The sequence below is a fragment of the Acanthochromis polyacanthus genome, chromosome 12 (genome assembly GCF_021347895.1).
Source record: "Acanthochromis polyacanthus isolate Apoly-LR-REF ecotype Palm Island chromosome 12, KAUST_Apoly_ChrSc, whole genome shotgun sequence".
In the NCBI taxonomy this organism is placed as follows: domain Eukaryota; kingdom Metazoa; phylum Chordata; class Actinopteri; family Pomacentridae; genus Acanthochromis; species Acanthochromis polyacanthus.
Window position 1 is genome coordinate 14,860,379 of NC_067124.1, and position 15,531 is coordinate 14,875,909.

General features: G+C 39.3%; 1 protein-coding gene across 6 annotated transcripts in view; it reads right to left on the bottom strand.

Moving 5' to 3' along the window:
* Positions 1 to 15,531, bottom strand: part of cobl (cordon-bleu WH2 repeat protein) — a 60,438-nt gene that overhangs the window by 26,936 nt on the left and 17,971 nt on the right. For 5 of the 6 annotated variants that reach the window (XM_051956998.1, XM_022220150.2, XM_051956997.1 and 2 more), the window contains 5 exons: positions 14,147 to 14,375; positions 12,754 to 12,798; positions 11,837 to 11,928; positions 11,424 to 11,495; positions 4,982 to 5,164 (listed from right to left, as the gene is read on the bottom strand). In XM_051956998.1, the coding sequence (XP_051812958.1) occupies positions 4,982 to 5,164; positions 11,424 to 11,495; positions 11,837 to 11,928; positions 12,754 to 12,798; positions 14,147 to 14,375 (621 nt within the window). The remainder of the gene's footprint in view (positions 1 to 4,981; positions 5,165 to 11,423; positions 11,496 to 11,836; positions 11,929 to 12,753; positions 12,799 to 14,146; positions 14,376 to 15,531) is intronic. The other variant, XM_051956996.1, reaches the window with a different exon arrangement.

The following is a 15,531-nucleotide window of genomic DNA, read 5'->3' on the forward strand; positions in this document are numbered from 1 at the left end:
GTCACTTAGTTACGCCCGCCTTCTGACTCTACACTTCATGGTGATTGGTCCGGCCAGTTTTAGGAGAATCCAGCCTAGAGCCTTATGGAGGGTAACTAGACCCACCCTGGCAGAGAATTAAATTCGTTGCCGTGGGTTGTCTAGCGTGGCTAGGCTACCGCTTGATTGCTTTGGCATCAGTATTTTATTTTTTTACGGTGCTCTCAACTGATAAAGAAAATACGTTTTGTTTCTGTAAAATATGTGCAGCAATTTCTTAGAGCCATGAGGTAAATGGGTAAACATCCTTTTCGACATTCTTCCAAGCCTGCACCGACATCACAAATCAGAAGCAAACAGGATACAATCCTTCTTTCTCTCTATGAATTCATTTTCTTACTTTTACTGCTCCTTATTTTGCTTTCGTGTTCTCTGAGAGATTCTTGTCCAACCAAAGCTAAGACTTGCATGTGAGGAAGCAAGAGGAAGAAAGAAAAACCCAGAAAGAAACTCAACAGCACTCCACACAGATCCAAGCACAACTTGTGTTTTGTCTGGCTGATTGAACCAAAGCATTAGAGCAAATTAGAGTTCGCTACCGTTCTAGATAATTGCGGGAAGGATGTAAAAATCAAGCCTCCCTCTGCTGCCAACTTTCAATTTTCGAGAGCCACAGATGACCAAAAACAACAACTCAGCCAGTTTGATCGATCAAGGAGAGCAAAAAGACCAAAACAATGGCATGCTTTTAAGCTAATACTCGAAACACAGAAAACTGACAATTTGGGGAAAAAAATGCCATAACAACAGGCTCACAGAGATCAGTGATGAGTGACATGAACATACTTTCTCAGATGTCTGTTCTCCAGCTTTTGGCTCTCATTGCCCTGTTTTTTGGTTTTGAAAGCAACTCTTCTGCATTAAATAAGAAAGGTGCATGCATGCAATGCTGCCAGTCATTCAGTTTCTGGGACATTAATATGTTATTAGTCTACTGAGTAATTCAGAGAGGAATTTGCTTTGTCATTTGGGGAAGGAGTCCAAAAATGTCAGTTGATATGAAATGTGGGAGCAGCAAAAGTGCCATAAAAACTATACTTAGCCGTTGGTAACCCAGAACATTTGCACTTTTTTTGCAGACTTAAAGACACCCTTAACACCACTGATCTTCTTACTCCTTCACCTTTGCTCTTTAATGCTGCTTGTCCCCCGGTGAACCCTTACCCTGTCGTGTCTTTCTCCTGCAAGGTGAGGGCGGTGCTAAGGGCATGCCAAACAGATTTCATGCTGTACTGCATTTTGGAAATATGACCCCAAAGCTAATGCATTGTTAATGTTGCACAACCCAAATACACACATCGAAAACCCTCATGAGTCATGCGTTACCTTATTTTGACTGTGTGTCACTCAGCCTCTCTCTTCAGCTCTTAATCCTGTTTCTCATTCTCTGCTCGAGTTGCTCCGTCTTCAACTCACGTCCACACAATAATGCACGATAGCATAAATATGTTTACTCGAGATGCGCCTTAGTTTACTCTGCAGTGAAGCAGAAAGCTCAGAATTTATCTCAATTCCTTTGTCACACGAGGCAGTGCAGACATGGCCTCCTTTCAGAACCACAATAACAGATTGGCTATCGCTGCGGGAAAACAACAAGGTTGTGTTTCTCTGAACTCAGCGTTCCAAAACATAAGTTAATTAAGCGCTGCTCTCATAAAGACATACTGTTGGTGAGCTGACGAAACAGAACGGCAAACTTCTGACTCCAGGTTGACTCCAGCATACAGAGTCCTCATGGAGCATCTGATTCTCCTGCAGTCATCATCGACTGCTTATAGCAATTTGTTTTTCCTGGCCTTGCTATTCCCATTTTCACTGCTGTGTCACACATCCCGTCCTGCAGACCTGAAAAAAGGTCTGCATTCCATGTTGATTCCTAAAAATAAAACAAGATTTTAAATATAGATAGTAAACTTGTCGTTGCAATCAGGGTGAGCCCTAATAGTTGGCTTCATTTTGTACGATGCAAAATACTTTTGTTAATAAAAAGCAAGTTGAAACCACGCAGACAGCATTATGAGGGTTTTCATACCAAACATCATATTCGTTAAGGTTGAAGGTTCAATAACATTAGCGTCACTCACATATTGTTATGAGGCTGTTATTTACTTTTTAATTTACGGACTTGATAAGGAAGAAATAAAAATGTCAATATTTCTTGGAGCTCTTCACATCTCATTCTTGCTTGGGGTTGAAACACAATAAGATTTATTGTGTTTCAAAACCCCTCCAACCGTCTCCATACAGTCCAAGTTAGTTCATTTTAGGCGTACAATTTGTACGGACTGTTGCTGATTTGGGGATTTTTTTTCCAGGGGAAGCTTTCAGAAAGTATCATAGGGCTTTAAGGGTGGAATAAGAAAGAATTAGTTGATAAGTTTAATTGGTTCTGGGTTAAAATTAGTTAGGATGCTAAGATACCTGAACAAAAATCTTCCTGCCGAGGGAGTTGCCGTGCAAGGCAGAGGGTTGCCGTGATATATTACATGCAGCAAAATTCTTCTTATCCTACAAAGATCACCTGTGACAGACAGAGTTTGTAAATAACTGCTGGTTTGTCATCTTGCCCTAAAATGTAGCCCAGAATTTGCCCAACATTTCCACAGACAACTATAAAGAGACTCAGATCCTCCTAATGTCATCAGTGATGTTAATCTAGCTGTTCCTACTACGATATAAATGGCCGCCCTTTGTAATCTCTGCCCTGCAAATGGTTATTTAAAGCCATTTAGCTTCGTTATAACAATCTCATCATTCTTATAGCTTATATTGCGATGTCTGTGTCCATTACTGTGTCTTGTAAGTCATAATTAGTTGACTACCTAAGCTTGTTCAGCATAGAGGGAGGCCTATAATGAGGACAGTCATCACAGAGAGCTGTCCTCAGAGGACTCACTATCATGCACCTAATCCTCCTTCTGCTCAAAGACACACAGACACTCATACATGCTGTCATACTGTATCTATAGAAAGTAAAGGTGGAGGAGGTTCTAGGACAAACAGAACTAGAAAGTTAAAGTATGAGTCAGCCAAATCCAACAAATCCAGCAAAAACAATCACCACATTGGACGCCTGTTTATTTTACCTGGAAGGTGAGCTGGGCTACTTAAATAAAAGTTAAAGCGTGACATTTGTTTTCACTGGAGCTTGAATTTTTAGGAGACGATGTGCTCCTTCGCTGACAAGCAAAGTGTGCCCTTATTATTTTCCATACTGTAGCTTTTGTACCGCCTCCAGCAACTACAACCCAAAAAAAAATCATGTAAATTGGAAAGTACAACTTCTGATTTTGATGTGACTTGATTTGGCATGTACAATTGTTCCACAGCTTCAAGTCATGCAGAGCTCTTTAATGCCAATGCCCCTGAGAAACTGTCCTGATGAGACCTGGCTGCTATGGCACTCCTCACTGTCAGGAAACTAAATCCCTGTTAATCACATTCACACAACAAATGCATGCCTGCCATGCTGCTAATCACTAAATCTCTCACACAAGTTAATCACATATACCCTTTTCAATTAAAAATCAGTCAGCAGTTTAAACTTTCCATCGTTCCATTCATTTAACAATCAATATACATGAGAAAATACGGAAAAGTCACTATGGAGGGTGCCTATTCTGTTATTAACATTTATGATATACAAACATGCTAGGGAAACTCTGTCACTTGTTGACCTGAGGCTGAACTGTCGATAAGACCAGCTGGATGCAGAGACGGCCTGTCCTCAATCTCTCTGCTCAACAAGCAGCACCGGGAAGCAGAGAGGTGAAACATGAGAGGTGTCCTGCACCACAGTATGACCTTGCAATTTGTGGACATGCATAAATATACATGAGACATTGTGCTCAGACAGGGTAACAGTTCAGAGAAGGCATAAGAGCGAGATGGATAAATCTATTATTAGACCAGTCATCAAGTCCTCGGATAGCCTTCCCAACTCCGGTTCTGTCTCGCTGCCCTTTGAGTCCCGATGGTGTCTCAGTGCTGCAGCTCTAGTGACTGTTTTAACTCTGAATCTGACAGGTGGACAGATAAATTACTGTCTCCACCTGCACAACTACAATTTGCTCCACTAAAAATAACCGAAGCAGCTATAAGGAGTGTCTTATTAGAGAACAAAAGAGCAAATACCATGCATCTACAATTAGGTTGACATCAAGGCAATTTTACGTAATAATCATGACAAATTTATACACTTTCAAATGGTTCATTGGAAGCTAAGTAACTGTTGAACTTACTGTTCCATTGTCACTACAAACTGTGCAGGGACACACACGGACTGAAATGAATAATAACCACTGTATTTTTGCGGCATGACTGTTTTTAGTGTCCTGCTCAGTTCTAATTATTTTAGGAACAAGAGACACTGTGAATCTCGCAACATTTCTCAGAAACGTCCTCTGCTCCTTCGTTCTCTCTTCATTTCAGTTAATGAAGCTGAGGAGGATGACGCCACGCTTCAGGTTATGCCGACAACATTAATCAAGAACACCGGTGCCTTCGAATAAACAAAACATATGATCAGAGGGACAAAGGAAGGATGTTGGTTGCTAAACAACATTTCCCAGCATGCCGCCACAACACCATAATGAGACTGCAGGGAACTGTTATTCTAATGTAGGCACTACAGGTCACTGTGACTTTGAGCCCAAAGCACAACAAGGAAAGGCTGTGGCAGACAGATTGTAGCTTTTAGATGGACTCCTTTCAAGACAAGCATGCAAGTGGTGAGGGATTCAAACAATTTACTGAATGCCAAAACTAAGACGCATCATCATTACAATCCCAGCAACACATTGTCTTTTCAGAATGCATATCTGTATACAGCGCATCTTCAAATAATAATCAGTCCATCTGTGTTTACATTCTGACACGCTGGATGTCCACACAAATGTGTGTAAATGATATTATATTCAGTGCAACCCTTTAATCCCTTCACCTGGTAGCTTTCCAAGCTGGTGTGTCCCATGCTCGGTGTCGGGGCCCCCGGTGGTGCTGGGGCCCTCCTCTTCTTGGTGTCGGCCTTAGGAGACATCCTGGTGATATTCATGACAGACTGAGACTGACCCAAGGTGCCGGGTCGATCCTCTAAGCTGTGGAGCCCCGATACTGTGGACAGAGCCTGCATGTAACAAGAAGAAAACATGAGGGTGAAATCAAATGGACACAAATACATGCAAGATTAAATATGAATGAAATGTGTAAATGTATAAGAGCTTGGAGTACATTTTGCAATCAGTTCCATGCAAGTCAGGCATATAAATGCAGTGTGGCTGCTGTGCTAAAATGCTCAAAGTTGACTATAAAAAATTAAATTTATTCTGAGTTTGTCCAATATGTGGAGTATCAAATTTATAGAGGACTGGGTGAAACTTGAGTAAGAAGAGTTGAAAACATGTTTAAAGTTGCAAAATCTGCTTACATATACGCCATAACTCTAATCAAACTTAATTGAAAACTGTTACACTATTGGGTATCCTTATCCTTTACGTTTTGGGTAAAAGCAGAAAAAAAACTGCGTTTTAAGCATTCATGCCTAGATTAACTTTAAAAACATGCATGTACTACATGTGCAGCGGCCAGGCAGATAGAGTCCATTCTGAAGTCACGACAATTACAGCAACATTTATTTGATCAAGGTGAAACTGTAACCACATTTTCAAAGGGTGGCTGCTCCTGACTGAAGTATTGAAAGAAAAATGGTTTTCAATATCTGATCAAAGAGAGCCTAAAGTGCTCCTGAAAATCTGAACCTTCCCGTGGCTCAGCTTGGTACCGAGACTTGGCACAACAGGGGCACCAAACCACGGCTCACGCCCCCATGGTCCAAGAGAAGAAAAGTGTTTTAAAGCAGATTAATTGATGAGTTCAGACAATGCCTGGGTACAACATAAAAGCAAGCAAAAAGTTCAGATCATTAGAATTAATTGGGCACAAGGTTAGAACATCTCACAGTGGGGAGGGATGGGAAAAGAAAAACGCTACATCTGAAGAAAGAGAGAAGTCTAGCAATGCCTGTAGTTTTCTCACATTAGAAATATGTTTTAAATGCCGATATTTAGATTTTTACAGCATGCAGAATAATATTTTTTGAAGTAAATGCTTCCACAGAGGCAAAAGGCATAGAGAGAAAGAGATTTGCAGAATAAATTTGTGATTCTTGCATTTTTGAGCATGGGAATATTATTCACTAGAACTACCACTGATCATTTACATACATTTCATCCCAAAACACCAAAAACAACATCTCCAAACACTAAAATATAAGTTGTGGAATCCAACGGCTCACTTTATCTATCCATAGCCAAGGCAACACCTAGGATGTCCGTGATTCATGCAAAACAAAAACACATCAACGAAATGAGCACATTAACACAGTACAAACTTACAACTACAGCAGAAAAAACTACAATCTAAAATATTTAGTGCAAATCTGTTCTGACATCTGTGACTGACACATCCATGGATTGATAGGAGTAAGAGCAGGGGAAGGAGGGGAGGTGGAGCAGATAGCAGATGGAGACTGACAGATCAAAAAAGAAAAGCTGGAAGAGAGGACTGATGTGATTTCCATTTGGAATCCTCAGAAAAGCAGCATGTTTTCACCTCAGCAGAAATATATAATGTTCAAAGCGGAAAATTCGCATGAACTCTGTCTGACTTTTTCACCTCCTCTCTTCTACTTCTTCTTCACCCTGGTAAACAATCTGAAATGTGTGAGAGGAAAATAGAACAAAATGTATTCCAGCACTTGGGGGGAACCTGAGCTCACAGTGCATTCATAATCACAAAGTGAGTAACATAAAAGGAAACTATTGAACCTCTGCGTAACAGGGATCACGGCTTACATACTGTATCTCCTGGGAATGCCTTACAGGGCTTCAAGGACATTGTTTTACTACAATACTTATATATATATATATATATATATTTAGAAGACTTACAAGCTCAGCTAAATTCACTTGACTGGGTTAAGTTTGTACATGGTACCAACCCAAAATGGCCATGGACCTTTAACTGGGACAACATTTGTATAAAAACTCTTTTCTAAAGGAAATTATTGGACATATTGATGACTGACAGACTGCTGGAGAAAATAACGTCAAAAAGTTCTTTACAGACGTTATTATAGTTTTTGGAATCATGTCGATTGAGCAGATAGATGTCTTCAGAGGAGAAATAAAGTGATAAAGCTAAGGCAGATGATGGAGTTAAGGGAATTTGGAACTGAAGTGTTTCCAGGAGAGATGGATAGACTCTTCACAGATACTTGCTCTGATGTCAAGCACTTTATCTCTGAAAAAAAAAATAAGGAAATCCACAAATTTAGTCGTGGAAGATTCAGAGCAGAAGCAGGAAGTGGAGGAGATGACAGAATTTACCTCAATAAAAAGTTCCCGGGGATTTTGACACTTTTCGGTGATGAGATCAAAGTAGTAATGTGCTCTGGCATGTTTGACAGCCAGCTGCTTTTCACCCCAGAGATCGTTCAGAAATTGAAATGAGATTTGAAATTTCCATTTCCACCTGAGCGCTCTCGGTATTACTTTAATATTGGTATTATTAAGTCAAAGTGGGGGCAGATGTGGCAGTTGAAATATCACAGAATGAGAATATTGCCATATTTTGGAGCGAAGTGGAAGATAAGATCAAATAAATACTGGGCTTTGGGGTTAACTACACATCGGTTTGTGTGAAATTCATCCGTATGTAGTCATGTGTGAGAAAATGATTCATTATGGATGATGTAGAAGCTTTTGACAATGCTGCTGTGGTTCCTGTCAAAGCCAACGAAGCTATGGGGATAAAATGTTTGCTTTCCTATGCATAACAGGACTAAAAAGTACATTTTCCTTGGTTGAAATAGGTTTATTTTAGAATCAGCTTTGCCCTAACATGATGCCCTCTGACCATGTCAGTGTTCCAAGACCACACACACACACACTTACACCGACACACACACTAGTTTAGCTCCTAATGAACAATTAGAGATAAGAAGCTAGGCTTTTAGTGCTAATGTAGCTAAGGAAGGTAATCTGATGCCTTCAGGCTGATAACACTGTGTGTGTGGTTTATGTGTTTTCTTGCGTGCACAAATGCATGTGTGTGGTCTGATAACAGTCCCTGGCTGAGAAACAATCATATCAGAAAGAAAAAGCCCAGCTGCATCACAACCTACTGGACGCAGTCAGTGACACGACAGAGCTGAATAAATCTCAATCAGCACAAACGTTTTGGATTGATTTCAGTGTTTTAAATACACTTTAAATGTTCACATCAAACAAAATGCATGTAATAGCTCTAATGTCTAATTCTATGCTGACGTGTGTTTTTTCCCTTTCCTCTTCTTTGTTGCTTTTTCTTTCAAGCCTTGAAGAAAAAATTGATGAAAAATATGCAGTGAGAAGCATCCGAGGAAGGCAAGAAAATGAGGATGACAGTTCAGGCCTGGGAGAAGAAGAGGATAATGGCAACAAAGCTCAACAATGAGAGAAACACAGAACAAAGAGGGAGAAGGGTGGAGTCCAACCAGAAGCTTGATGGAGCAGTGAAGTGAACCAGGCACTGTTTCTCAAGGTAATACAATCAAAAGCCACACTGATTGAGTTACGTCTATAACAGGTAGAGCGCAGCTTAATGCAGCAGCTAAATGTGCATCTGGTTTACACTGGAGTGGCTGTGGGGAGTGTTATCCTGGAATAAAACCCTCGACTGTCAGTCTTTATCATGATCATAAACCATCTTTAAAGCTGCTTGCAAATGCAATGTTCAGATCCTCCAACCAGACAACTTCCAGTTTGTTGTGAATCTCCTCGAAGCTGGGTACCATCAGTCGCATAAGGATGTTATTGAGTGTTGGTAGAAATATTTAACAGTATCCCAAACAGACTTTTAATGAGTTTTCTTCTTTGTAACTGTGATGCATCAAAAGTCTGCTGACAAACTGTTTGGAGACACTTGCTGCCCTCTGGAGGACATCAGCACACATGAACACAACTACAACCCAGAGATGCACATTTCACATTAGGATGGCCATTGTGACTTTGACTCAACTTCTGTTCAGAAACACAAAGACTTTTGTGAAAAGTTTTAAAAAAAAAAAAAAAAAAAAAAAAAAGTTCAAGAGACACCTACTGTAGCTTAGTTTTCATTCCTTTAGCAGGTGTTTAAATATCTGTTTGTCAGTGTGACAGACTTTATCAACGCAGTAGTGTCACAACTGTCCAGAACACAGTCACAACACTTTACAGGTGTTTATTTCACACAAAAATGAAGGCAGATTTCCAAACGGCATCACAGCTAATGTGAGCTTACTACAAAAATAATTACAATTAATTAACATATGTACCCGTAATAAACATATGTTCTCTTTGGCTTTTACTGTCAATGAGTGCTGACACCTTGATATATGCCATTGTTCATCTTGTTCTGTATATTTCTTTACAGATTATGTCTTGTTTTCTATTTTGAACTGTAAAGCACTCTGGTCAACCTTAGTTGTTTTGTGTAAATGTGCTATATAAATAAAGTTGACTTTATAATTGATTATTTGCTCCATAAAATGTCAGAAAATGATGACAAGAAAATGAGTTGTAATAACTGACAATCAAAAAATGTACTTCTTGGTATTTTAATTAGTTAATTATTAGACTGTTTCGTTAGTCCACTAGTTATAGTTTAAACAGATGTTGCAGAATTACTGCATTCAAAGCTGACATCCTGAACGAAACTGCAGCAGCTCTCCGGGCCATCATAGGGAGCTGATTCGCTTTTTAAGTAGTGCACACTGAAAAATATAACAAGCCAAATAACTTAAAACAAAATTAATGAATAATATATCATTCACCAAAGGCTTTGATGACACTGGTATTGTCAACAAGCAATGGTCCGATCTGACATACCCACTCAACACTTCTTATACACAGCTCCAGTGTGTGTGTGTGTGTGTGTGTGTATATGTCATTTGAAATGAACATATTTTACTCAAATTCAGTGCACTCTGTCACTGGTCTGACTTACAGGATGTCAGTTATGACTATAATCTAGACCCTCCAGAAAAACGCGATTATGCGATCGCATGAATTCCCGCATTAATCACCAAAATGCCGCTGATTATGCGGGGGTCAATTATTTCCCAGAAGGCCGTATAATCCCCGCAAAACAGCGCATAATTCCCGCAAGAATCTCACATTTCCACGCAAAAAAAAAAAGAGAAATATGCGGGTCCCGCTTGATTTCACAATTTCCGCATGAAATGAGAAAACTATAACCAATATAAATGGAGTTGTGAGCGAGTTTTATGTGACGCCCGGCCTGACATCATCAGTTCACACATTCACACAGACACTAGAAGCACGAGCTGATGCGGAGCGCGGTGCCAGTGTTGCCAACTTAGCGACTTTCTCACTAAATCTGGCGACTTTTCAAAGCGTTCTAGCGACTTTTTTTGTCAAAAGCGACTAGCCACAAATCTAGCGACTTTTTCTGCCGTTTTGGAGACTGACAGGAAAACTCGGATCATTCTGCAGTTACTGTTCTCAACAAGCAGCAGGTGCTGTTGTGAGCTTCTCCCCCTCCCAAAGCGCAGGCTGTCAGTCCAGTAACCCCGCAGCAGTCCCAGTGTCTGATTAGAGGACACATCCCTCCGCAGCCAGACGGCAGGTGAATCGCGCATATTTTGGCATATTTCACAACTATTTGCGTACTTTGCAACTTTCCGCAATTTCCCCGCATAAAATGGCATAAAAACCCTGCATATTTATTCGCATAATCAAGGATTGTAGCCTGCATAATAAAGGATTTTAGTCCGCATAATCAAGGATTTTTGTCCGCGTTTTTCAGGAGGGTCTCATAATCTTACCCTTGATGGTGCATTTTACACAGCTTTCTCTTCCGCTACCACTATGGACAAGGTGCCATTTTCCAAATACACTTCACTAAGGGAAACAACAACAACCATCTCCTGAGGCAACAAACTCCCACACTCTGTTCTACTGCAATTGCCAGCGAATTAGCCATGTCAATAACATCTCTCTGATGTCCCACCAAATACTTCCACAAGTCCCTATTTTAAGGGGACATCTAGCTGCATCCTTATATACATAAGACCAGATGTCTATCACATGATCAGCAGCCATGCAGCAAATGGACAGGAAATGGATACAACAACAGGAACCCCTGAACCATGCGGTGAATTCTAACACTACTGACTTGCAACAAGTACAAAAAGGTTCCCTGATTGTGTGTAGTTTGTACTGTTGTTCCTGGTTTTCTTCCTGTTATTCTAAACACTCGTAGTATGTGACTGGAACGCTTCAATATCCAATAAACCCAGTTTGACTTCACTTCAGGACATTGTTGGATGCATTAGGAATACTTACATGAGATTGTGTGTCTGTACATTGGATTATTGTTTCATCAAAGTCATCCATGTCCATAGATCTTGTCTCTGTCTGCAAACAGAACACACAGCGAACATGCAGCATTCAACTGTACAGCCATGCATTAGGCCGCCTCAGTGCAAACAGCAGGCACTTCCAGAGGTTACTTTGTAAGTTATTATTCCACAATGTTATATTTCTCATGATACTTGTGAGAACGAGACACTGCAAAATGCTGCGGTCAGTTATAATGACAGTAGCTCAACTCTTCATTCAATAATTCCAAAATAACATTGTGTACATACAACCAATATAAAACCTGATGATAAAACAGAATTACACTTAGAGAATTCAGTGTGATGTAAAGACACTTTTCGTTGCCAAAAAGCAGTAACTGCAATCTTGACTCTTACTTTGGTTTTCCTTCTGTTGTTGAACTGGAAGATTCCCAGGAGGCTTTTCTTCTCTGGTTTTCCCAGACTGGTCGTACTGGAGCGAATGGAGTCTGGAAAATGAAAAATGAGAAGAAGTAGAAGAGCAGTTTGTTTGATTCTGTGAACACCTCATATTTACAGAAGGAGATCAGGATCGAACTGGGAAACAGCTTTTGAGAAATTCAGTAGAAGGGAGTAAGAAATTATCCCTGCATGCACAGTTTCATTGGGTTAACAACAAAATTCAGGGTTTTTTTCCATTACAGTGAATACCTGGAACCTAAAACACTCTTTCCAATAGCAATATAGTTAGATTTCTTTTAATTTAACTTTAATTGCTCTACTTAAAACTTGATAAACAGCTTTAAATGCATTTTACTGGCCATTTTAAAACATTCTGAAGCAATCTAAATACAGTATTCAACATTTCATTTACAGAGAACTAAACAGAGTAAGTTGCTGATTTTGCTCAGCAGAGGGCGCTGTAGCTTTATTTTTCTCACAGCCCACCGCTATCTAACCTTCACAGCCTACAAAGCAGTAAATAAGAATGACCACGGTAACATTGTCAGGTAGAGGACAGCTACAGGAGGTAAACTAACATTAAAAAAAGTTTAAAAGCTTTACTGCTTAGTTATTTAGATTTTAAGTAGAGTAGAGGCAAACTGAATTAATGATAAATCACTTTAAAATGACAGGCAGTGATGATGTTCACACAGAGTTATATTATACCAAAACAATTATTTCAGTGAAGACGGATGCCTAACAAGCTCTCACGCGTGTGCTATAACAAACAGGGGTTAATGAGCAAGCGGCAGAACTTTGGGTTAAACAGCTACAAGGACTTAAACGGACTTAAATGCAGCACTAACACAGACGAGACTTCAGACTGATACCTGAGGAGTTAAGAGCAGGGGCAGAAGCCATTTTAGGCTGGAAAGCTGTAAAACATGACAAGGTTTGAAAAGACATACATTTAATAATGCATAAGTGACGTACATCACAAAGAATTTATGATCTGTTTATTTACGTGACGGCATAGTGTTTAACCAAAGGAGGAAAAACCTTCTGCACGTCGACTAGTTATGACACAAAGCAGTTTGTAGATTTTCTGTTTAACAATTATGATAAATCAGGTTACATATTATTTGTGTCACCTGGTTACCGACATGCAAACACTAAACAAATTAGATTACATAATGTTCTAAAGTTCCTGCTTGTAAAAAAATCTTATACAAGAACACTGATTATTAAATATATTTGTGGGTGCGGACCGCCACCTGGTAATGAACCATAATATCAGATCTAGGATTATAATTTAACTTCCTACCAGATAAGCATTGATTTGATTACAACACTTCTGAGACACATTATGTTTTCAAGGCTGGTTTAGCTGAACATTATGTAATAAACTCGACAACAGCTTTGTGTTTAGAATCTGTCAAACCTGCTGCTGGTTACACTAATATTGATGCTTTAAACTTCATGTTAGCAAACAGCTGGTCATGCCATGTTGCTAAATACAATATAATGCTTGATTGCGGATCTTTTCAATGGAAACATTCTCATGAACTACTGCTGACTGACTCCATACTTTGTTCAGCCTCCTGCTCAGGAACCATGTGTCTTATCTATGTTTTTGTAGTATAGTTAAAAGATACAGAAATGTTTGTTTGTTCTTTACAGGATTTGACTCCTGTATATTTCAATTTGTTTTTTTATGCATTCATACATGTTTAGAAAGAACTTACAAGGCCTGATATTTGCAGGCCAACAGCTAATCTGACATAATGACTGTACAGGCCAAAAAACCAGCATCAGTATCCAAGATGACGTCCTTTATCCGCTTTAATTCAGTCACTTAACACAAGCCAGCATTTTAACACACACCGGAGGTTGAGCTCAATTTATTTTTATTCACTGAGCAGAAAAAAACTTTTTTCTTCTTTTAATAATATCAGTTATTTTATCATTTAAAAATCTCTCACAAACTTCCTCCTTTAATTTCCATTTTACACCATCCAATTTATAGATGACTAAACCCCAACACTTACTGGACTAGTTTGTAAGATTTAGTAAAATCTAGAAGAAATGGGATTCACAATTATGTTTTCACTTGTGTGGGATCAGCTGTAACTACAAACTATTGCTTTATATTCTGCATCCTCCATCCTTTTGTAATTTCTCAAATGGTCCCCATAAGCTCACTGCTAAATGCCACTAAAGTCTACACAATAGTCCTTTAAAGAAACAACATGTCATAGACAGGATCCTGTGGCTGAGGCTTACCTAGACTCTGGTCATGTGCATAGAGCTCCTTGATGCCCAGATCTGACAGAGATTTGTCCAGCTGGAGCTCGTGGCGGCTGATGCTGTCCTTCAGGAGCAGAACATGTGCAGGATCAAAGTCACATTTGTCACAGATGATCGGTATCAGAGCCTGGAGCGGTACCAACGGGTTGACCCGGACCACAGCCTTCTGGTTGCCGTGGTAGATCACCATCAAACGTACTGTTTTCTGACACATAGGAGAGAATAGAGAGGAAAATTACACACTGAATGATGAGCAGACAGGAGGTTGCTGTTGATGAAAAACAAAACACAAAGTTCAGTGATTGTACTAATACAGTCATGACAGACTGAAACACGTCAATGGCAAAAAAAAATCATATCAATTAAGCCAAAATAACTAAATGAAAGATTGTACATATTTACTAAACATTTTTTAAAATCTTTACTTCATTTGTCAACTCCTATGTTTCTGTAATTATGTTTTCTTTAATTTCTTATGTTCACATAAAATAAGAACGAAGCATGTCAAATGTGAAACATGTGGGAGGAGAACAGAGAGAAACAGAGGAAGATATAAAAACATGCAGACACTTCAGTAATGAGTAACTCAAGGTTAGACTTTGGTTGCTGACAGAAGAAAGAACATTTAATAGACTGAAGATGAGCATGTCTGTGGGTAGGCATGTGATCCTGGAGGTATGGGTGCATTTGACAGCTCTGGACTATTTTTAAAATCTCCAAATTCAGTCAGCTGCACAACTGCAAGACCAAAATGAACAAGCCTGGGTTCTATGCATGAAAGACACGTGGGAGAATTGTAGGAGTAAAAAACAGCTTTACAACAACAAGTCAATGACAAAAGACAGTAACTGCAACTTTTCCACATTTGCAGTTGCAATTTGCAACAGAAATGAATCACAACAATTCTCTGTAAATTTCAATGGATATAATTTAATAACCTGCCAGACTTCAAAAACTGTAAAATTCTAAATCACCCATTTTGATTACACACTTTCAGAGGTGTGTATATATATATATATATATATATATATATAACTACAATTCCAATTTACAGATCAGGAGAAATGCTCTGTCTACGTAAAAGACAGGTAAGATGAAGGTCATGGGTTTTCCAAATTCAACAGGTTTGTTTTTAGTGGTTTGTGACAAAGGTTTCAGCCAATCTGGCAGGTATGTTGGATATAGATGAGTTATGTTCCAGATTATCAAAACAGTAAATGGGCCGACACATGGAGGCTTAATGTCCCACTTTGAAAAAGTAATTTACTAAAATCAAGAAAAAGCTGGTACCATTGACAAGCATCAATTTGAGGTTGTAGGGAAAACTGCATCAAATTTAAAGTCTTAAAATAAACACTGTA